General features: G+C 40.9%; 1 protein-coding gene across 10 annotated transcripts in view; it reads right to left on the bottom strand.

Moving 5' to 3' along the window:
• The window catches only part of LOC149308809 (teneurin-1), a 293986-nt gene that overhangs the window by 35827 nt on the left and 232738 nt on the right, over window positions 1-25421 (bottom strand). For all 10 annotated transcript variants that reach the window (XM_089536504.1, XM_089536512.1, XM_089536509.1 and 7 more), the window contains 3 exons: window positions 24381-24401; window positions 18011-18243; window positions 7998-8152 (listed from right to left, as the gene is read on the bottom strand). In XM_089536504.1, the coding sequence (XP_089392630.1) occupies window positions 7998-8152; window positions 18011-18243; window positions 24381-24401 (409 nt within the window). The remainder of the gene's footprint in view (window positions 1-7997; window positions 8153-18010; window positions 18244-24380; window positions 24402-25421) is intronic.

Here is a 25421-nt window from a genome sequence, read left to right as displayed (position 1 = left end):
TCTCCAAGTGATACACTTTAATTACCACAGTTGCAAAAAAAGGACACCCAAACCATTAGTCAGAGTGCTAAACACCTCAAGTGGTCGCTGCTTGGGGAGATGCAATAGGGGTAGTGACACAGTCAATGCTCTTGAGTGTCCTGGCCATTGGTCTCTGTCATGTTGGGGTGGGAAAAGTACCCTGCATTGACTGCATGTGACTCTGAAACCCATTTTAGGCCCCCAAGAGTTCCCTAGGATCACCAAGGTTTTAGTCATAACTACAGTGGGCCCTTGTTATCCGCTGGGGTTTGGTTGCAAGATCCCCGTGGATAACAAAATCCGTGGATGCTCAAGTCCCATTAAATATAATGACATAGCAAAATGGTGTCCCTTATAAAAAATGGAAAATCAAGGTTTGATATTTGACATTTATACCTTTTTTGAACATTTTCAAACCGTGGATGCTTGAATCCGTGTATAAGAAGGGCCGACTGTATATTTAATTTGAAAGATTTTTTAAAAATGACCACAGGAAGATTTGAACTTTAAAATAGATGATGAATTGCCCAAGATTTTTAGAGATGGAACGACTATTTGAAAATTGGTCAAAAAAGTGTTGAGAAACCTTGACAGGAAGAATCCCAAACGGATGAGAATTTTGCAGTTTGGGATTTATTCTGCACAAATTTCATGTACAGTTGTTCTGCACAGAAAATAGCATTTTCCGCACAAGAAACAACATCTTCTGCACAGGAAACATTTTCTAGACTCAAAATAATATTTCTGCATAGAAATATTATTATTTTTTGTATAATAAATGCTGTTTTCTGTGCAGAACAAACATGTACAATTTTTGCACGGGGTAAGTCCCAAATTGCAAATAGTCTTTGAACACTTGAGCAGTTTTTAGACAACTTTCTTGCAACTGCTAAAATTACTTATGGTTTCCCTTTAAAAGAAAATAATTCTATCCCTAAAGTTTTTCTAAACCTTGACTTGATCACCAGTTAAAATGGAGAGATTGTGGTCAAGAAATCAGAAGATGATTAAAACTTGGAATGGTATCTTAAAAGGAACTGGATCATCCGGTATAAAGATATATAGTTTAAAACTAAAGTCAGGATCCATAATATTCTGATTTCCAAGTATGGATGTGAAAGTTGGACAGTGAAAACCAAGCCAAATCACTGTGCGCATATTATGAGATGATGGAAAAGACAATAATCCTTGGTAAATTGGAAGACACTAGGCAAAGAGGGAGATTGGATTACAGATGGAGTGATTCGGTCAAGGAAGCCACAGTGTTACGTTTGCAGGGCTGTTAATAATAGGATCTCTTGGAAGTCTCTCATTGATAGTGTTGCCATAAGTCAAAGTCAACTTGACAGCTCATAACAACAAAGAAGTATTGGCCATTAGGGATGATGAGGATGGCACCCCACTATTTGTCTATGCCCAGCTTTTCCTTCCTTCTCCAGGTATGTACCAATTTATCTCTGCTATCTCTATCTCTATCTCAGATTCAAGTATAAGAGAACCATTTCATTAAAAGTGGTGCAACAGTGGTACCTCTCCAAAGCTGAGCTGAAGAGTGGACCCAGTCTTGACTTCCATGACTAAGGCTGCATCTGCACTGCAGAAATAATCTGGTTTGATGCCACTTGAACTTCCACAGCTCAATGGTATGGAATTCTGGGAATGGTAGCTTGTTGGCCACAAGCAAAGAACCAGGAATATAGCATTGAGCCATGGCAGTTCAAGTGGTGTCAAACCAGATTATTCCTGCAGTGCGGATGCAGCCTAAGAGCTGAGCACTCACCATTTATCTCTATTGTGGCACACTGGGTTTGTAGTTATAACACCCTCAGCCTACCATGCCATGACTGAGATGACTCAGGCACCACAACTGGTACACAACTGCATTTGCGCAGGTGGCAAAAAGGGTGTGTTTGTAAGAATGGTGTGGGTCTCTGTGTGTGCACATGAGCGTAAGAAAAGAGTGCATGGAAGGACATGAGAATAGTATGTATCTAAACCAGAAAGAAAAGTAGGTGTGGATGAGCGCGTGCCTCCTTGAGAATAAGTGTTTGAAGGAGTGTTGAAATAGTGGAAGAAGGTGGTGATAGTATAATAGGAGCACCAACCGCCATCACCAAATCATTCATTCGGATGTTTTGACACTTTATCCAGCAATGTCTTACTGATTCCTAGACTCTTGGATAGAATCTGGGATGGTTCAAATTCCAGCGAGTAACATCTGTTGGATTTAGAAACCAAGGATAATAATTTGATTTATTTGCATAGCACTAGGAAAATACAGGGCACTGGACAATAGAAACATGTTAAAAATAGACAGTGGCTTTGTCCACTTTTGTCCATTGTTGTTGTTAAGGCTGACCAGTGCTACTTTCTGCTGCACCGTCTTAGCAGGTATCAGCTGCTCCAGATGTGGTGTTACACATAAAATTACCCATCTCTGGAAGACCCAAGCTTTACATTTGCATTTGTTTGCAAGCTAGCTGCAGGCTGAAACCTATGAATTTCTAATGACTTTCCGACTCAGAGCCCCACACAGAGGCATTTTGAGAAACCCACCAGTGCTCGGATAATAGATGTTTTTTAGCATGTTGAGGTTAATGTGATTATTGTGGCCCAACCTGCTTGGCTGTAAAGGATGCATGACAAAATTCAAAGTGCTCATTATAGGATTAAATCCACCCCATCACAGACTAATATAAGTTACCTGGCATTAAGATGAACGAGACTGGGTTCATCAATATGGCAGGCGGTGGTCATACTTTAAAATGAAGACATATGTAGCAAAGCAGCAGGAGATAGATTCTAGTCCTTAATCATGCTTATTTCAATTTCGCCCCATGGTATATATTATATGTACAATATTTTAAGGCATTATACAGGCCTAGAACATGACAGGATCCCAAACTCCCCCGGAAATGGATGGCAAGTGCCATAGAGGAAAAATTCGAATGGATGAAATAAGCTTTGCCATTCCTTGCTACGAAACATACTCTGAATAATGTTCTGCATTGAAATTGATGGAGCCAGTGAGGTGAGTACTTATTTGAGTGTTAGGACTGGGATTCTGGGAGTCCGGGGTTTGAATTGCTGCTCAGCAATGGAAAGCCCTTGGGTGATTTTTGGCAAGTCTCCTCTGAAGAAATCTTGCCAAGAAAACCCTGGCATAGGTTCACCATAGGGTTGGAAGTGACTTGAAGGCCTACAGGAATAAATTGTAACTTATATACAACCTCGATTGCAAAATTTCAAGACCGTTATACCCAGGTGCCTTTATTATGCAGTCTCTCAGATAAAGTAAGGAATTATTTTAGCTATCCAATTTATTATTATTTATTATTATATTTATTTATTTATTTATATCCCAAGCTTCTCAAAAGGCTGGGACTCAGGACGGCTTACAATGTTAAAAACACCATACAGTTAAAAACATATAAAAATATTATCTTAAAATAGAATTAAATTGCTACACTAATTAAAATAAATTCAATGCTGAAATCAAGTTTTAAAAGATTGAAATACTTAAAATACATTAAAATAATATAACAATATATAGTGGGTCTTCCCCATATGTGGGAATGTGTTCCAGACCCTCCTCCCCGTATATGGGGAAAAATGCGTAAGCTCAAACCCTATTAGTTTCAATGGGGGAGCGTTCCTGCATTCGGCATGGCATGCGCACCTTAGGCACATGCGCCATTCATTTTACCGTGGCTTAAGCTTCCACGTAAGGTTAAAGCTGCGTATAGCATGCCGGCGTATGGCACAGACGCGCTGTATACAAATAATCATTACTGGGACCAATAACTCTCCTCTGCTCCTTTCTTCCAATAAAACAACCTTTTGAATGTTGCTGGTTCTAATGTTGTGTTTTGGGTGCTTTTGGAGAGCGTTACAACCTCCTTTAAGCTCCTACAGCAATTTGAATGCCAGAAAGACAGTAGCAGTGTTCCAGAGTTATTGATCAGCAAAGTGGCATGGCATGTTCCCATTTAAGGATCCATGTTCCACCTTTATCCCTTGCTCTCCGACAGCTGTGGCTCTTTATTTAGACAGCAATGACAATAGCTTCTGTTGCTTACTAAACTAATGGTCTGATACTAAGAGCTGCCAAGCTGCCAAGAGTATTTTTTAGGGTGCAGCAAATGACTACAAGTGCAAATGCAATCGGGCCAAGGCTGGATTATCAGTGGTTCAATTGACGGAAGGGAGACTTTGAGTTGCTATTGCTGGACAACTGGCAAATCACGAACTGATCTCCCTGTAAATGTAGCCTTACCACCAAGCAAATGCCAATATAACTGAAAACCTGACACAGCTTTTCAACAAAGCGAGCCATAATGCTTTAGCAAAATTATAAGCTGCGAGAGAAAAGATGTCCTGAGTGCTTATTTTTGAGAGGTCAAATCTGTCAGTTATTACAGAGTTACTCTGCTCAGAGGAGTAGCCGGATTAGTCCGTTGTGGCAAAACCAACAAGGAATTGATGTTGGCTTCACCTGAGGATAAAGCTCATAATTTATATAGCATCTTCTTTGTATAGCAGAGTGCTAAAGAGTGTTGATAACTCTGTAATGTAAACCAATATTAATTGGCCTTATTGTATATAGTGGTCTAAAGTAAGCTTTCAAATGTTGGAATTAGCATCCAAACCAATTTGCTGATGTTGATATCAATCCAGAAATTAATTTGTCAATGCTAATAGTTCTTGTGAGATATATATATATATATATATATATATATATTGTTTTTAATATGCTAGTTCAGTAAAGATCTTTTGTTCATTAACTGCTGCAGAAGCAGTTTTTAATAGCGAGTGTCATTCTTTTTCATAGTTTAAATGGCTTTTAAACTGTTTTTAATTCAGTGCAGTTTTTAATATGATTGTTTATTTAATTATTCTTTCATATTATGATTCATTTTAGCTGCATTCTGTTTTAATCTGCAATGCAAGCCACCTTGAGTCCTTCATTGGGAGAAAAGAAAGAGAGAGAACGATCTCAAATAGTATCATGTTTTTAATTTATTTAAAAATAAGATTATTAAAAAATGACCAACCACCCATTACTCACCAAAAGAAATGGATTAAATCAATGGGAAACATTACTCATTGTTCAAGATATTAATGTTGTTGGTATTTGGCAACTTAAACAACGGCTTTTAAAAGCAGTGCTAACATTTAAAACAAAATTTGTTGTGTTGTAAGCTAGTGTTGGGTAATGGTTTGAACACTACTATGACTTTGGAGACCAGGGTTCGATTCCTGGTTCAGCCATGAAACCCAGTGGGTGAACTTTGGCAAGTCACACTCTCTCAGCCTCAGAGGATGGCAATGGCAAACCCCCTTTGAAGAAACATGCCAAGAAAACCCCTTGATAGGCTCACCTTAGGGTTTCCGGAAGTCAGAAATGACTTGGAGGCACACAACAACAAAGCCATCTTGAATCCAAGACTGGGAAGAAGGTGGGATATGATGATGATGATGATGATGATGATGATGATGATGATGATGATGATGATATTGCTGCCCTCACTAGAACAGAAAAGTTTGCTGGTAGAACTGCATAGAACAGTTTGTGCCAAATGGCTCTTCAATGGATGGGTAGGACAATTTCAGCCACGAAGTGATGGCTAACAGTGGTTTAATGAAGATCACAGAATCAAAGTGTTGGGACTTCTTGACTCCCAACAGGAATTAGGATGTCTTCTACCAGCCTCCATCATACCTTTCTTGTTCTTTCTGAGCTCAAGTACAATCCTTACCATATTGGAGAGCGGGGAGGCTTTTTCTAGCCATAGAAGCCATCTGTATTGGACTACAAAGCCTTTTGACACGGGCCATTAAGATCCATTAACCTTACAAATGACCTGCTCCTGATAGAAGTGAAAACTCATAGACCTGGCTTAATGAACACAGCTGTCTGCCTGCATGGATTCCCTTTAGGGATGTGGGTATGGGGCCTTACACAATAAGTTCTTGCACTTTGGAAATTAACCATTATTACTCTGGTCGGGAAAGGCAGAGGATCTCAATCTCTCCACTTCTTGCCACTTTACCTTCTCCAGCTGTTCTGTTAAAATGAGAAAGGCAAAGACACATCCCTCTGAAAAATCATGCCAAGATAACCCTGTGATAGGTTCACCATAACTTGGAAACAACTTGAAAGCACAGAATGACAAATTTAGTTTAAAAGGTTAGCATTGCTTTTAAAAGCCATTGTTTAAATTGCCAAACACCAAAAGCATTAATGGCTGGAATAATGAGTGATGCTTCACATTCCTATGTCAGGGCCCACCTAGGAAGAGGCAAGCCATACCCTCCCACATCTCACAGGTGAAAACCAGGGCATATATGCCCAAACAACCTCAAAGTGTGGCCAACATGGCAAACGTTACCAATGAGGTTAAGAGAGACTGCAGCAGTTTGCTTTTGCTTGAGCCTTCTGGGAAGTGCAAGATTGCACTCTGTCCTCTCCTTTCTGAGTTAACTGAGTTAAATGAATGCAAATACTTTTGAATTGTGAACAGTCTGCAGCAAATGAAGGAAGCTGAGGATGAAGGGGAAATGTAGGAGGGGAAAAGAGAAACCGGGACAATTGTACAGCAGCTAAGAAACTGGCATAACAGAGGATAAATTGGGACTGTCCCTGCCAAAGCGGAGCTGTTGGAGGGTATGCAATGCATTGGTAGGAAATAGAGAGGAGGGATTCAGCACCTCCTTTTTGCTGCTGCTTCTCTGCTTGAATACTCCTCCTCTGCTGCTTTACAGCCATTTCATGCAGCCCTTCTTTTAAGACATAAGGCACTGCTGTAAAGTGTGTCAAATCCAGGCCTTTAGCCACAGTGACGAATCTCGCCGTGGCTCCAGGCTGCAAACTTGAGTGCCTTTTAAAAAAAATAATCTTAAAATAAAAAGCCTGTTTTAACGCAACACCAGGGAGCCATTAACTGTGCTAGTTTTAAATACTTCACCGCTACTACACACGAGAACAGTTCGGCCCATTCCTTTATGCAGGAGCAACAGCTGACTGACCATTATGCTTCCTATAATGTTTCCATAAAGTTTCACTTATTAAGAGGCTGCTTTGTGCGCCTGGGTTTATTTGGGTTTTAAATGCAAACCGGGTGGGGGAAACATGCATTTAAAAATCTGTTTAATGGAGGCAGGGAGGGATCTTGGAGAGAAAAAGACCTACAAGGCTCACAAGTTTTGATTGCATTGGCTACGTTCTAACACCTAATAGTAATGCAATAGTCTCTATACTGAATACAGCAAGGAGAAGCAGAGGCAGGCAAACTATGGTCCTCCAGAAGTTGTTAGATTTGATACCTTGATGGGACCTGGAGTCCAGCAACATCTGGGGTGCCATGGGTTGTCCACCCTGGAATTGTAGCACCTTTGAGACTAGCTGAAAGAAAGAAGTTGGCAGCATGAGCTTTCGTAGACTTCGCTCTACTTCTTCAGATGCTTTTGATGGAGTGGAAGCCAGGAACATATTATATATATGCCATAGGTATGTGAGAACATCAATTCAAATTCAAAATCCTTTGAGCATGTAAATGATGTAGCAAGTCCAGTTTTAACTATGGCCGTTTGTGGACAAAGACATTGTGAGTTCAATACCAGCCAAGGGGCTGTGGGTCGACTCAGCTTGGCATCCTTCTGTAGGTCGCTAAAATGAGTACCCAGCTAGTTGGGGGCAATTAGCTTAGTACATTGGTAAGTGGTATAGAAATGTACTTGCTATTGCTAACATATAAAACCTGGAGCTGGATACAAAGGATGCTGTGGTCATATTTCCTCAGTGCAATGTCCTGCTATTAAAGCAAGCTTTAGCTGTAGCTGCTATATCACCCAAGAAATATGTTTGAAACCTTTCAGCATTCAAATGGCGTTCTTTCGTGTCTAATTTCAGTAGACAAAAATGAAATTTGTTGCCGTGCCGAACAGTGGCCATTTATGAAAAGATTAGTGTCTACCTGAGTGATGTCCATTCCAGCATCACAGCTCAGTGGCTGGGTTGATGTGAGCCCATTGGAGCCTATTAATGTGGAGATCACACCATTGCCATCAATCTTCCGAATCATGGTGCCATCAACAAAGTAAATGAAGCCGTGCTTATCTACAGTGATACCTGTTGGAAGAGAAGAGAGAAAACTGAGCAACAGAAATATCATCCAGATCTAATAAAATAATTTGGGGGGGGGGGGTGAGAAGAGAAAAAAAGATGGGGAAAAGAGCTGAAGAGTCTGGGCATCACTACAAAAGGTTTATGTGGGTGGATGCTTTCAAAGGTAATGACAAATATAGCTTGCAATGAATGCACTTAATTAGAAAATAAGTTGCAAAGTGTCCAGAAAAGTAAATCAATTCAAAATACAATGTTTTCCATAGGTGAAATAGCTCTCTAAGCTAAATAACAGTGACTAGGAAGGACAAACATTTTGTGCAGGTCGTCCTACAATAACAGTTTGTGTTACTAAAGTCTAATGCACTATGATTTTTTTCTGGAAACGTAGAGCCATCTGACAGAGAAAAGTAAACATCTCACAAAACTACAAATCCCAGAATTCCATAGCATCGAGGCATGACAGTTAGAGCGGTGTCAAACTGCATTAATTCTACAATGCAGATACATCCAGAGATGAAGGGCGAAGATCTCTTACTAGAGATAGAGATGTTCTCAGAGCAGCTTGCAGTTCAATAATAAAAATGAGAGGAGCAAGATATTCCTTGCCTTCAGGCTTACAATCTAAAAAAGACACAACGGAGAAAAACAAGGGGATGGGAACAGGAAATGAAGGAAAGAAAACTAATGCAGAAGTTTTTAATATAATGAGATTGTTCAACCTGGTTGAATGCTTGCTGGATGACAGGCAAGCTATATTAAAACCCAATGCAAGACCTAAAATAAAGCAGTTTCCAGCATTGAAGCCAGCAAGCATCAGATGAGTGCAAAGCAATAGAGAGGTAGATAATGTGCTTATTATGCTGTATTTGAAACTGTGCTATATAAGAGTTATGATGCTTGGCTCTTTTAAAACAGCACCTATTACCCAAATCTCTAATTGCAGCAGAAGATTCAGGCTTCATCAGCAGAATCACCCTGAAAGTATATGTTTCCTCATCTGCTGCATAGGTTTTAGGAGGAATTCAGAATATGACTTGAGGCTGCAAAGCTAAGCATGCTATGCAGGGATAGGCAACTACAGCTGGTATTGGGGACAATTTTCGCCTCTTGTGTGTATGTGTGCGTGTGCATTTGTGTATGTGAACTGCCTGAAAATTGTCACAAAGTCTGGAAATTACCAAAGATTATTTTATTTTATTTCATTTTATTTCTGTACTGCTTTTCTCCAAGCAAGAGACCCAAGATCTACTTCTAAGGATCCCAAAATTTCTGCAATTGTTGACCGTGCTTCTTGTTAATTCATAATTTAGCAAGAGACATAGTCAGGAGTGCTGATTTTTATTGAAGGAGTGTTGATTTTTAATGAAGGGAGGCATCTAGGGTGAGACAGGAACCTGCAAAAATAAAGGCGTTGGGGCTATATAAAGGCTGCACCTTACTTCCCCCAAAACAGAGAAGGTATGGCCCTCCAGACATCGTTGGATTGCAATTCCCAGCAGCCCCAGGTAGCATTTCCAAAAGTGAGGATGGATGGGAATTGCAGTGCAATGACATCTCAAAAATCGCACACTTCCCATTCCTGCGGTACACACTTTCCTAGAATTAGGTCTCATTGGACTGAATGGGAATGTCTTTAGCTATAGAGTACTTGTTTTAAGTAAGCTGCCTTGAGTCCCAATTTTGTGAAAGAGGAGGAGGTATAAATAAGGATATTTCCATGAAAGTATGCACAAGATCGCACCACACAGACACACTTAATGACTCAAGGAAGCAAACCGTATTTGCAGACAGTGAAACGTGTCCAGGAGAGACATTACAGTCTCAAGGAAGTGCCAGACTATAAAATGATCAGGAGTGACAATGCATCAAGGGATGCAGTAAACATTCAAACTAAAACACGAGAATCAATGAAGGAGAGCCAAGAATGTCTGCAGAGACAAGGCAACCCTATGAAAAGGACGCTAGCCAAGTCAAAAGAGATTCCTGCCATCCCGAGTGCTGGTTTAGAGATGGACATTCAGCCTCTGCAATAAAAAAGGGACATATTCAAAAGGGCGTTGAATCTACAAGGAATTCAGAATGGCCCCGACCTTGGCACAGAAAGATAAACACCAATGTCCTCTCCCTTGACAGACGGTAATAACTCAAACCATAAGAGCCTGGAAATACATAATATGAGCAAAAATGACATAAGCAATTTGGCTGCCACTCAGCGTTCAAAATGGACCTGGATACGGACTACTGTGCCTTTCTGCTCATGTGGATGGGAGGCACGAGGGACACTTTTTGAACACCAAACACATAATATATTAAAAAGAAATATATGTTTGTGCCTTCAAGTCACCTAGTAAACAGAAGGGGAATGTGTGTTTAATCTAATGTGGAACACAACAATACACAACACTATGGATCAGTATTTCATTGAGAAACAGCAGCCAGCATACTGGAGATATGACTCGGTCAAAAATCTTCTTGCATATTGGAAATCTATAAATATCTCACATCCATCCATCCATCCATCCATCATTTTATTTAAATCCTGCCTTTCTTCCAGACAATTGCTCTAGATGGGTCCCAAAAGAGAGATTACGATAAAAACACATATAGTTGAAGCGCACAAAATTGAGAGTAAAACCGTATTAAACAACAACAGAATTTAAACCATTTAATATCTTACTTTAAAGCAAAGATTGCAAAACAATGTGTGTATGTGCTTTCAAGCTGCTTGTTGACGTATGGCGACCCCACACATTACTTAGGGTTTTCTTAGGCAAGGAATACTCAGAGGTGGTTTTGCCAGTTTCTTCCTCTGAAATATAGCGTACAGAACCTAGTATTCGGTGGTGGTCTCCCCTTCAAGTATTAAGCAGGACTAATTCTGCTTAGCTTCCAAGATCAGATGGAATCTGGTGCCTTTAGAGTATGCACCACTATAAAAAGTCCTCCTCTGGAGTTTGCTTTCTCCTGTTTCTGCTTTAGAACAAAGGCGCCACTCACACAATGCCAAAACCCCTCTGCTGCTTTCTCATTGCTCACACTTTCTAGAACATTTCAAGTGCGATAGGAAGGTCCCTGCAAAGTCACTTCTGGAAGTGTGGCTGATAGTCAGTCACACTTCTTGGAATGGTTCAAGAGCGATGAGACATCACATGTCACCACATCTCTGAAGATGCCAGCCACAGATGCTTGTGAAACATTAGGAATAAACTCTTGTAGAACATGGCCACATAGCCCGAAAAACCCACAAAAATCTATGTCACCACATTGCTCCAAAACCTTCCTAGGAAACAAAAGCCTTAGAGGGAGTCCTACATCTCTCTGGGGGCATGTCTACAACAACAGGAAAATCCAGCTTTCCTTTGGGTTATCCCAGTTTCCAGGGACCATGGGCTTGTCTACACACACTGAGGCAAGTTTGGGAAGACTGGTCACACAGTTCTCCTTTTTGAACACACTCCGGTCCAACAAATCCCAGTGTGTGCCATACAGCAGTGGCTGCTCCGGGTTGTTTTCTCTGTCCCCAACTATGACAATGTATGAATTTCTGACTCCCCCCTGGTCTCACACCAATGTTGCTATGGAGGATAGTCTACACATATGCACAAATATTCAGATTTTCCACTCAAAACCAGGACAAATCCCACCTTTCCCCCTTCCGTATTAAAGCCCCAAGGCCACAAAAAGGCCCAGATTTGGCCCCAATCGTCTTATACATCATTTTCACTGTGAAAAGTAGATGACACCATTTTATTTGGCCTGTGTAGCCATGCTCCAAACGGTGTGGGGTCCTTGCTTTAGAGAAAAAGATATCACTTTCATAGGGATGTCCCCCATTTGACAGTTAGAAGGCTTTTCCTTTTGTACAGACTGAACGAGATGCTAAAAAGTTCCCATATTTTGGCATGAGCCCGCCATAACGACAGAAATGCGTGCCCCATGTAATATATGAATGTGGACCCTATGTTAATTTTGCAGAGAAGCGCCTGGCTTATTTAACGTAAATCAATATTTCTATTTGGAAATTAAGGTAGAGCCCAACCTTATTAATAGCTACTTCCCGACTGCCATCCCCGCATGTCATGAATTTTGACTGTCCCTTATTGCTATTTTGAAAACCTGGCAACACGAGGTGAGCTTCAATTTGTCCCAAACCGCTTTAGACATTTAAATGCAGATCAGCCCAGTGGCATGAAGGCACTGAAATTCTTTATCCTAACAGACTCATTCTCTGGGCATTGATTCTTACTTCATGATCCATAGAAGAGAGGGAAGTATCAGCAGGCTTGGGCAATGCCAAGGTTTGCAGTGGTACAAATATTTATTTAGCTGAAAATGCCTTCCAGCAGTTGAGGGAAGCAAGCAATTCAATGCAGACTGAGGATATTCAGCAAAGATGCAGAATCCTGGCTGGACGTTGCAGGAAAATATGGAAAACAGACAAGGTATGGGGAACGGAGGGTTCTGGAACAAGGCATGCCTTATCCTCAAATATTTAAATCCTTACATTTTTCATACTGCAACCAGAAAAAGAAGTAAACCCATATCTTGGTGCTGTGTCTAGTATCGTTCGAAGGCTCAGCGATGGAGGTATGATCCATAGACGGCCTAATGCAGCACAGTTGCCTGAAGCTATCGTTGTGCCATCTGAGTCAATAGAAATGAGCCCACTGATGTGCAATTGCTTTATAGATTGCAGCCTAAAGCTATATATAGCATTGCCTCCCCCCTCTCATTTTTTTCTTAGTCTACATGTACAAGTCAAATGGTTACAATTTATACTGTTGACATCCTAATCGATATTGCTCCACCCCCAAATGAGCAGGGCATCGATGTGTAAAATCCCACCCAGATCTAACTCTCTCTTTGGAGGCTAATTTTAATTAAGGCCATGATGGGAGGACAGAATCAGCCCCTGCCGGTTTTACTTTTTTATTGTTATCATTTCTTCATTTGTATCCCTCCTTTCCCCCAGTGATAGAACTCAAGCTATCTTAAAACATAAAATTAATTAAAATATAGTTAAAAGCGTAAGTACAGAATCATATAATAATAATAATAGAGTTGGAAAAACCACAAGGGCTATCTTGTCCAATCCTCTGCTGAGCAGGAATACATAAGGATTTATGATTCCGGTCACCCAAATGCTCTGGTTTGCCATTATCCCTCTTGAATTGTGGTGCCCAGAACTGGATCCAGTATTCCAAGTGAGGTCTGACCAAAGCGGAATAGAGTAGTACTATTACTCCCTTCAGTCTAGACTAGCGGTTCTCAACCTGTGGGTTGCGACCCCTTTGTGGGTCGAACGACCATTTCACAGGGGTCGCCTAAGACCATCGGAAAACTGCAGTTATGAAGTAGCAACGGAAATAATTTTATGGTTGGGGATCACCACAACATGAGGGTCATGGCATTAGGAAGGTTGAGGACCACTGGTCTAGACACTACACAGCTATTGATGAAGTCTAGGATTATATTTGTGTTTTAGGTGCCGCATCACACTTTCGACTCATGTTCAGCTTTTGTGGTCTTCTAAGACTCCTCGATCCCCTCCATGTGTCCTATTGTCCTATATCTGTCACCCATCCTATCCTGTGCATAAAAAGTTGTTGCTATAATACAATTAAGCAATCCATAGAAACAATTTGTTTGGGATATTTAAATTAAAGAAAGTAATACACTAGTGAGAAGATTTAAAAAATATGTGTCCTGACAGCTGTGCCAGTGTGTTGAGAGACCTGCTTATGTCCTTGGATTGTTATGAAGATACTTGTGCCTTCTCACCACCTTACTTTTAAATGGAAGCAAGCAATGTGTGACCTTCCAGAGGTTGTTGGATGGCAACTCCCATCACCTCTCCTTTTGATGGGAGCTGCCATCTAACAACATACAAAGGGCCACAAGCTGTTTATCTTTGATTCAAAATATGAAAGGAGGAAGACGCTGGAGGGTAGCAACTCTAAATCCTCAAAGAAAGACCTTTGGAGATATCAGACAAAAGGTCTATTGAGTTCAGCATTCCTGTTTCCAGCAGAGGCTAGCAAGAAGCTTCTGAGAAGCCCAAACAGTGTCTTCCTTGTTTGGGCTCAGCAACTGATTTTTGGCGAGAGATCCTATTCCAGGATCTTGCATGTCACATCTTGAAATATAGTGACTAATATAGCTACGTTCCTCTTATGCAAAAACATCACATCTCCTGGAAGAGGCAAAATGGCTGCATTATGCAACAAAGAGTTCCAATTCCACCCCTCTCCCCATCACCAAAAGCATTTTCCAAGGAACTATATGTAAACAGAAGAAATTTAAACACATGCTTTTGATTAGCATAATCTCTAGCGGGAGAATTTGCATCCCTTTTTGTGCTATCTCCACAGTTTTAGAAATAACTTTGGCAGACTGTTTGCTTTTTGTGTGTGTTTCTTTTCCAGCGATTTTCCAGAATACACATAGTTTTTCTAATTGAACTTCCAAAAACATTTGCATATGAAAACACATCTTCAACTCCTGGAGAGATCTGATAGCAAGAACTCACGCCAAGTGCATTTAAAAAGAATGTGCAGTTTTCTCATGAAACTTTTAATAGGAAGAGTGAATCTAATTGGTTAATTTTATGGTTGCAGACGAGAAAATTGCAAGCCATCCATTTCCAAACTTCTAAATGTCTTTGGTCCTTTTAATTAACGCTCCATCAAGAAACCACTAAGGCAATTTTATGCGATTAGTTATTTATAGGCAACCATGATACACAACTAAAAATGAAAGACAACTGATTTGGAGTTTAAAGGTTTGTGATCTCTGAAGGAAGGGAGAGAGCAAACAACATTCTCGAACATTCGCGTCCTGGAACTAACATGCCTTTGTATGTACTTGAACCAGACGGACCATGAAATTACACCATTCAACATCTGTTGGGTAAAAATAGGTGCTCTTACGTGAGAAACACAGTTCATAGAGATCAAGGTTGACAAACACGCTGTAATTACAATGAATAGGTTGCCTTACTAGATTCTTTTAAAACCCTTAACAAGTACATTTCTGGGTTCTGGAGAACACATTTGCATACCACTAATCCCCACGTCTGTGAGCAAGAACACTCTTTGCTTATGAGCATCTGAAGACACTGAGGATTTGGTCCTTGTAATCTGAAGCTGGATAATAAAGTGAGATTAACCTATTTGGGTTAAGATAAATCCTTTCCACAACAGCTAAAACTGTGCATCTCGAGATCAGGATCATTCAACTAATAAACATGCAATATCAGTTACAATAAAAGTTACTTAGCATGTAATGTCAGTTACAATGACCATGAGATGAAAAGGTTGAAGAGGGACAGAATCTTAGATTTGGAAGGCACCACAAGGGCCATCTAGAGAGATGGTCATCTTGAGAGATGGTCATCCAACTTACACAACTCCAAAGATGGAGAGCTTACCACCCTCCAAGACAATGCTACTATTGAATAGTAGCTTAATGTTTAATTATACTTCCTAATGGAATCTGGGACACACCAATCCATTATATTTTGTCTTCAAATATTTACTCATTTTTGGCCAGTTTGTTACATATGGATTGGCACTAGCTGGAGCAGCCTAGGGCTTGCAGAGTTGAAAGGATGCACACTTTGACTTCTGCCATCAGCCAAGAGGATGAATACAGCAGAATGGGCAAGGCAGTTTGGCTCCATGCATGGGCCAAACATTGGAAAACATGACTTTCCCCACATAGGCCAGGGTAGGAGACATCTGGAAGATCATCTTCCCCAATATGAACCAGCCTAGGAGGCCCTGTTGTATGTCTTATCATCCTGAGACACCAAGATGGTGAGTGCATGAGACAGGACCTGCTTGGGAATATCAAGGGAAAAGAGGGACAGAGGCAAGGAGGAGACACAGCTGTGCCAGTTCCAATATCGGCATTGGCATGGCATCAACCATGTCACTCTCAATATCAGAACTGGAGTAGTGACTTTTGCACCTGAGGAATAATGGGACTGCTGTGCAATTGGGAGCTTATTGATGGTTTCTCCCCATTAATGCAAAGGGATGCCCTAACCATGACACAGAAGCTATCAGCTGGAGGCAACGTCATGCAATAAGTATCGCCAAAGGCACCGTGTTCCAACTTTATTTGTGATTTGAAAGCCACATGTGATAATCTCTGAAGTCACAATGAATATTAGGGCATGAACAAGAGTTGCAGCAGATGCATGAAATATTATCTTAAACTGGTGCATTTCTGAGAAACAGCTGAGCAGCATGACAAACAAGTACACTCTGCACTGCAGAACAAAGCCATCGAAAGCTAAATAACAACTTAGGAACGTAAGTGAATGATGAAACAGAGACAGGTTTAATACTGTTTAATTAGATGTTTCAGCTTCTAGCCTCTTCAGTTAACACCGGTGGGGATTTTAAATGAATGCTGGGAATCAAAGTGCTAGCTTTAAGGAGACATGGGTTGAAATAATTTAAGAAGGGGGCACATATGAGATAGTTTCATATCCTGGGAGAATGAATGGCGGGAATCCCATCAGCATACAGATCTCCAATTCTAATAATAAGCCCCCTGTTACCATAGCAGCTGTGGGATTTCTTTATTTACATATTCATTATTAAAATATTTGTATTCCACCCTATCTCTGAAGAATTCAGGGCCGGATAAAATCACTTTAGGATGATACTAGAACAGTTTAAAATAGATTGTCCCTTAATACATAGTTGTTTAATTCCTTTTGTAAAATATTTAGTTTTAAACTTTTGGAAGCTACCTTGGATAGCATCCTGGAAGAAAGACGGGATAGAAATCCAATAAATCAAGTCAATAAATATTGGACTCATAATCTAACAGACCAAAACTCAACTATGATCCCTAAACCCCCAAACCTTGAGCAAACGGTTATGCTTTAACTTGTTGCCAAAATGAAAAGTGAACCTCAAGGTTGGTCAATCAGGCCTCAAAGGGAGAGGATTTCAGGCATCAAAACTAAAAAGGCCATGTCCCATGGCTCCAAATAGTCTATTGTTCCCAATGGTGAGACAGCACAGAATATTTAGTTGGCATACTCTCCAACTGTTCCAATTTGGCAGTGACAGTCCATATTAATCCTTTGCTATCCCACTTTTTTCAACTGCTTTTAAAATGCCCTTGTTTCTTTTTTCCTCCTCCCACTTTCCCCCTTTGACCTCATCTTCCTTCAGTTGCTGCAAACTGAGTTTAAAGTGCAAAAGTCGTTTCCTTTTAGTTAACTCAGCAGAAGAGAGAGAAGAAGGAAGAATCCTGTCCTTCCCAGTAGGCTCAGGCAAAAACAAACCCCTGCAGCCTTTCCCAGTTCAAGTGTTTTTCCTCATTGATAACTGTTGTTATCTTGAGCACACTCTGATGTTGCTTACCCACATGTTTCATCTTTACAGTGTTGGAGGGTAGGGGTTGGTCAACCATTGGACAATGTTAGAGAATGGGAAGGCTGGAATAGTTCGCTGTAAATGAAAGATGCAGACATATGGGCCCAAACAGACAGGCCAAAATAAAGCTACTTTGGGTCACACTGGAGGTATCCTGTTTAAATGATGCATGTGTCTTAAGAGGTTAGAAGCCACACCAAAGCCACACTCCAGTCCTAAGGAATGGAGCGTAACGTTGGCGCCCCTTTTGGCCTCTTAAGAGGCATGTGTCATTTAAACATCATACCTCCAAAGTGATTTAAAGCAGCTTTATTTTGGCTTGTCGGTTCAGGCCCATATGTGACCTTTTCTAAATCACTAACTCACTCACCTAGGAAAATATGTTGTTTTTTGTTTTTAATTGCATACTTATTTTAAATTTTTCAGCCCATAAGAGTCATTTGAGCTTGTGCCATTTTCCTACCTCGGGGGCTGTGAAGTGATGCTTCTGATGCTCGTCCTCCGTCTCCGCAGTGACTCTGGTCAAAGGGAAGGCACTGGTCCCCTGTTCCTGCCACGACCTCATAGTTTTTAGCCAAATCTTTCGTTTCACTGAGAGATTTCACTTTGTAAACCCTTCGGGTATTCGTATCTGACAAGTAAAGGGATTCGGAGACCGGATCCATGGCCAGGTAGTACTTGTGAGCTGGACTAGTGCTAATAAAAAAGAGAGAGAGGAGGAACATAACAACAACAGCAAAAACAATGCGTATCAGTCTTTCTTTGTTCCTCTGGGATCTTAAAATGCCACCTTGTTTTGCCACACCAGTTGGTGTGCTCATTTTTTGCGCAAGCACAAAGTGTTAGCAATTCAAAAGAAAACGCACAAGGTACACGGAAGCCGCACAACAAAGCCATGCTAGGCGGAGACAGAAGAATTACCGAGGCAATGTTCTTCTGTAAGACACTGTCAATTATTTCAGGCTTAATGCTTTGCCAATAAGGCAGCTGTGGAAGACCAAGAATCATCACAATAATGAGATCTGAACTAGTGCTCCATTACTCACACACACTGAAATGACTTACTGGGAAGATAAACATGTTGGCTTGGCTCGGAAGGTGAGTTTCTCCTTGAAAAAGGCTCCTTCCGTACATTAAAACAGGGATGGGCAAATATCCAAGTTCCAACATACATCCCTCATTGGTCACTGGAGTGTTGCACTAACCTCACCATGCTCCTCGAAATCTGACTGTTTTCTTTCTGCCTTCCTTTTTCTCATATACAATGCACAGACATATTATTTGTTTCCCTGTATTTGGCACAGACTATTCCTGTTGTTGTAGCCATATACATTCTGTTGTAGCCATATACGTTTTGTTGCCATGTCCTTTCAAGCCATTTCTGACTTACAGTGGACCATAATATACTTTTTTCTCGACAAGATTTTTTCAGAGGGGGTTTGCCATGTCCTGCTTCTAAGGCTAAGGCTGCACCCACACTGCAGATATAATCCAGTTTGACACAGCTTTAATTGTCATGGCAATGGTATGCAATTCTGGGAATTATAATTTTGTGAAACATTTAGCCTTCTGTGTCAGAGAGCTCTGATGCCACAACAAACTACGATTCCCAGAATTCCATAGGACTGGGCCATGGCAGTTAAAATGTATAAACTGAATGATTTCTGCAGTGCTGATGCAAGGTCGCCAGTGGGTTCCTTTAAGACATTTCTGATCAATGGCGACTGTAAGGTGAGCCTATCACGAGGTTTTCTGAGGCTGAGAGTGTGTGACTTGCCCAGTGGGTTTCTATGGCTGAGTGGAGATTTGAACCCTGGCCTCCAGAGTCATAGTCCAACGCTTAAGCCTCTAACCCCACTAGCTCTTTATTTAATACTATATGTTAAAAATAGGAGAAAAAACAGTAATGATGTTTGGCACCACTTGAACTTCCATGGCACCATCCTACAGAATCTTGGCATTCGCAACTTTGTGAGCCACCAGCACTCTTTGGCAGAGAAGGCTGAAGACCTTGCAAAATTACCAATCTTAGGATGGAGCTACAGCATTTAAAGTAGTGCAAAACTGCACTATTTGCACATTGTAGATGTGCCCATAGTAGAGGTTCTAGTTCAAGAATGGTCATCTTCCAGAAATTCCAGAACTATATTCCTCTCCACTTTACTATGATGGCTGGGACAGTCCAGTAACATCTGGAGGAATGCCTTATTCTGCTCTAGATTCAGACGTAACCCCAGGACTTTATTAATGACGCTCCTTAATGTTTATTCATTACTTGACTACTGGATCCAACAGGTAAGATAATGACCGCTAGCCCTTTTTGTGAAGTTTATCTGGAACGATGCAGTGTCAAAAAAAGATAGCACTTTCTCTTGGCTCAGAGTCCTTCAGGCTGCTTGGGACACAGCCAAAAGGTTTGGGAGAATACATAAACAGAAGAAATAAACCAGCAATAATTTGCAGCGGTTCAGATAAAGCTTGGTCAGCTTTATTCAATGCCGTTCGTTGCAGAGGAATGAGCCTTCAAGAAACAGGAAAGCAACTCAAGGAATAATCATTAGCAAGTAACAAACAGATAAGCAGGTTCTTGAGGAAGGAGCCCGAAGAGTGACTTTCTGCTGATCAGCATCTCCAGACATTTAACTCAAGGACATTGCAGAAGAGCCTCCAGTCTTCTAACAGCATTTCTGGGAACCATCCAATGCTATGTTGTCTTTTGCAAAATATATCAGTGAGTTGACCCAAGAGAAATGTCCTGGCTCCTTTCTTCACTGCAAGAACATCTACAAGGACAGCTGGAAGTTCAAGATCTTTTGTGACAGCATTCCCAGCTAAAATAAACTTTGATTATACAGTCAAAAGGATTTTGTGTTCCAGCTGCATCCAAATGACAGCATCTTCTAAACTGGAGGTTACCAACCTCCAGCCCTCCAGATGTTTTGGACCGAGTCCCAGAAGCGGCGCAACGAATGGTGCGAAATCCTGGGAATCTTAAATGGCAAAGAGCCACTCTCTATGACTCTCCTCCTGCCAGGCTTCGGTTGTGCAAACTTTTGAATCGCGCTAAAGATATAATTATCCACTGGTTTAATTGTGTGGCAGCAATTACTCTAATCACTTTAATTAATTACTTTAATTACAGGATTTTTAATATATATATATATATATATATATATATATATATAATTCCAAGAATGCTCACTCTCTTGAAACTTCCATCGAAAGCAGAGTTATATGGGGAAAAGTGGTCTAGTCCTCCTTTCCTCAGCCGTGATTCGAACATAAAATTCCTCACCCCCAAGAAATTAATTAGCATTGGTTAATTAGCTAATTAAGAGAAAATCTCTTTGATGCCAATAGGAGCTCCCCTACACTTTTGCTCATTTTGAAGTGGCAGGGTATTAATGCTCTGACAGTCTTTTAAATAGAGCACTGTTTTCTCTTAAGGTAAATACGCAACTACCTGTCTTTCACCTGTTTGCCAAGCATGCAACCAGTGGACATTGTGGCTAGCAAACCTGTTAGGAGCAAGGTAATACTATTGAGTGACTCACTTATATTTGAGCTCAATATGTGATGGGGCTTAGCTGAATCCCATGTCTCTAAATGTGAAATTAAAGGGGAAATCAATGGGAGGTTGCTTTTGTATACATCTATCTTTATGTTTGCAACCATTGACATTCAGCTAAGAAATTGAGAGAGTTACTTCAGGGAGCTGCTGATCCCAAAATTCTCCAGTGATGCTGCAAGATGGTTTTTGGTCTCAAACAATTTCACAGCTCTATTATATGGTCCATCTCTGGTATTTCTCTTGCTTAAAGGGAGCAAACATAACATTTCTAAGATGGTTAATTCAACAAATGGGGTTGCATGGTTGTGCATTTTTTACACTGAGGAATGATTGTTTCTCTGTAGCCATGGGAAAGATGTCATATCCTAGCTCCTTTTTCTATGCCTATCCATTGGTTGCGTAGCTCTATGACTTGAGCCATATGGATGATTACCAATGACTGCCTGATTATTATATTACACTGCTTAGCTGTACAGTTAATTTCATAGAGCAGGTGTTGAGAAAGCTTAGACCATGGCCTCTGTGTTCCCAAAGCCTACTGCCAATATCCAGAAGTTTCCCAGTTGCAATTTTTGTGTGTGATTGACACCCGAAAATCACAAGAACAGACCACCCAATGTGTGCAATTGCACCTAAAGGGACACAAACAGGGTTGGACAATTGTATGGGGACCGAACCAAACATGCAGCCTGAATCTAAAACAGTATTAAAGAGAGAGCTTTTAGGGCTGAAGAGTGCGGTATAAATACCGTAAATAAAACAAATAAACATTAAAGACCTCCCTCTTCCGACAAGCCTACCCAGTTGATTTTGAATTATGCATTTTAAACTGGTATACAGTTGCACCTCCAAGTCCGTAGACTCAATCCACAGATTTGAAAATCCGAGGGGCAACCGCCATTAAACTTAACGGGGCGCGTGCCCATGGCGCTTGCCCTGCGTGCATGTAGCCCATTCAAACCTATGAGGCTTGAATATATGCAAGATCTGGAACTTGCAGGGGTTTCCGGAACAGATCCCCCACGAGTTAAAAGGGCCGACTGTATTTTTAATTTCATCTCTGAATAATTTAAAGTGTAACAATTGTCTTATTCCTATGTTTATGCATTTAAACCTATGTGTTTAAATAGTTTTGTATGTTTGGTTGTATATTGTGTTGTAATCTATGTTGTACCCCACCTTGAGCCTTGGGGAGAGGTGGTAAGAAATGTATTATTATTATTATTATTATTAAAATTGCCCCCCTCTCCCCAGTTGCCCACCCCACTTCTGGAAACAAAAAAAGGAAAGTCTCTTGTCTGTTACTGTGATAAATTTTACCAGCTGACTTCTTTTTTGGGCCACTAACTCTTCAATTCTATCATACCTATTTTCATCAGTATGTAAGTTTGTTGTCAAAGAAGTTCTAATAGAGGGTCAGGGAGAATCTTGAACTCCCCTAATGAAGAGTGATTAGCAGACGCTGTGAGATAATGAATTTGCTAATTAGAGACTGATATTGCAAGATGTCTATTATCCTCCGTTGACACTGCAGCACCTTGGAGTAGTTGGTTACAAGCTAGTGTAGTGTAGTTCAGGCACCGGTCATGTTGTTTGATCAAGCAGAGGAGGAGGAAAAATGCAGTAATGGGGCGACGATGCCTGAAGGACGGAATATAGAAATATGGAGAAGGTGCGCAAAGGAACAGAAGAACAAGCAAGGTACATAATATTTGGAGGACTGAAATATTGACAAGAAAGCCGAATAAACAGAGAGTTAAATGGCATGATAGCATGCAGTGAAACTTTACATGAGCGCCAACGTGGAAAGCCAGAGAGTCAGAGACTACAACTCTGAAAGCCAGGGTTCGAATCCCCGCTCATCCATAGAAACCCACTGGGTGACCCTGGGCAAGTCACTTCTGAACAAATCTTGCCAAAAAAGCCTTGTGACAGATTTCTTTAGGGTCGCCATAAGTCAGAAATGACTCGGAAGGCACGCAACAGCAACAGCAAACCTTACATATTTCAACTTAGATGTAAGCATGTGAGTGTGGTTTCAAATGGTCCCATCAACTGGTCTCCCCAAGTTTGTACACACAACCCATAGGAACCTGTTTTAAAAGAGGTGGAAAAGCATTGCCATTGTTGCCAATGGAGGCTCTGATTATTTTTAAGCTTCTGCCATATGGGTGACAAAGATGTGTTTAGAGAGAAAAATGAGTTGGGCAGGAAGGTTGAAACCATTGTTCACTCCAAGTGTGTCAAATCCTGATTGGCGTGCGCATGTGCCTTCAAGTCACTGGTTGAGTTATGGTGTCCCCACGAATTTCATAGGGTTTTCTTAGGCAAGGAATACTCAGAGATGGTTTTGCCAGTTCCTGCCTTTGAAATAACCTACTTCAAAGTAACAAAAGGAAATAAAATGTACCTCTCAGGAATGGGTTTTATGCAGCCCTCCAGATGTGATGGTCAGGCAACTCTCAGAGTGCCTCACTATTACAAATGCTGGCTAGGGCTGCTGGGACATACTGGGACATACAAGTCAAGAACAATGGTTGACCTGTGCACTGCATATTTAAAGCAGTATGTAGTTTATGCCACTGAGTAGACAATACTAGGGTAGCCTGTGGATTGACAACACACTTCAGTCAGCAGAAGGCAGTTTGCTATGACTGGCTACTGCCATCAGTGGTGTACATGTCTCAAGGATTTTAGAGCACATGGGATGATGCATATCCCATGGGCTTTTTGTGGCCTTGAGGTGGGCAGCCTATGGGCATAATGTGGATGCTGCCACTTTTAGAGCTGACTGGGGAGGTGAGGTAGGAAGGTGGCACAGATTCCCATGGTCCAGCCATCTGCAAAGGGAAGCAGGGCCAAACTAGTTGGGCTCTAAGCCCTCTTCTGGACTGCTGGACCCTGCCTGCGCAACCTCCTCCAATGCAAGATCTCAGCCATATGTGGAGAGGACTTTGGGGACCTTTTCTTTGGAATGTAGCCTTTGGAAGTAGCGGTGAGAACCAATTCTAATCTTCTGCTTTGTGTCCCATCAATAGCTTCATGTTGACATAGCTATTTCTCAAAATATTTCCAACAGAACAGTCTCTGAATCAGAGCTAGGACCTGTGAATTTGTGGCAGCGTCAAAAACGTTCTGCAGGATGACGCTTGAAGGCTAAATGTGCAACTTGTCTAAATTTGTAACAGGTCTAAAAAGATATTTTATGTAATCACTTATGTAAACCTCACCCTTCATCATCACTACCCCACAGTTGTCTTACCTGTGTCTTGTGTCTCTGTTCCTTAAATGGCAGATTCAGTCACATAGGAAGGAAGGAAGGGAGGGAGGGAGGGAGGGAAGAGAGAATAAAATAAATGTAATTAGTGTTAATTAACATGGTAAAGATACCACTAAGAAGAGCAGTACTTGAACTGGTAATATTTATTGAATGTTTATTTAGACTGGGTAGACAACTATGACCCTCCGGATGTTGGTTTCCAACTCCCATCAACTCTGGCCTGTGGGATTAGAGGAGCTGGCACTCCAAAAACAGCCAGAAGGTCATAGTTGCCATTTCTAATACAAAATCTGTAAACCAGGAATAGGAAATGCATGGCATTTCAAACGTTGTTGGACTGTGAATTCCATTAGCCTTACAAAGTGTAGCCAATGGTGACATGCATTGGAAGCTGTAAGTAAGAAATATCGGGAGGGCCACAGGTTCCCTATCCCTATTCTTACTCAAAGCAAGCTTGCTAGCTGCTGCACAGATCACAGAAGCAACATAGAACACATAACACTACCAAGTCTTTGTTGTGTGTGTAAGTTTGTATTTTTAAAAATTGGTTAAACATTAAGTTAAAAACTATTTAAACTCTTCTGTCCCATTCCTTACTCTGCTTAATCCACTCATCTTCTAGTTAGTTTGTCTCTTGCATCTACGGATTCTGCAATTCATATCCCAATTCCCCATAATATATGTGTCATTCAGAAACAGTCTAAGGATGGATGAGTTTCCAGGTTGTGTTTTGTGGGTTTTTTTGCACTTAAATTTCTGTCAACGTTCACTAAGAGAAACAATTTCTTTTCAACTTAACAACAGTCTGCAGAGATGATGTCAAGACTGTGTGCATTAACAGAGATCGGTCGCACAGTTTCCCAAGCTCAAATGTTTAGCTATGAAACAGTTCTTGTTGCAAAGTAGCAAATGAAATATCCCCCGTCCCAAACTATCATAATTTACCATCACCATTTTAAATGGCTAATTGGTCATAACATAGGTCCCGCTCACACTTTCCTAGCCCAGAACATTGTGCTTACT

The sequence above is a fragment of the Sceloporus occidentalis genome, unplaced genomic scaffold (genome assembly GCF_023333645.1).
Source record: "Sceloporus occidentalis isolate IW3139 unplaced genomic scaffold, rSceOcc1.0.p SCAF_8, whole genome shotgun sequence".
Taxonomy (NCBI): domain Eukaryota; kingdom Metazoa; phylum Chordata; class Lepidosauria; order Squamata; family Phrynosomatidae; genus Sceloporus; species Sceloporus occidentalis.
Note: the sequence above shows the minus strand (reverse complement) of the source record. Positions and strands in the feature narration are given on the sequence as shown.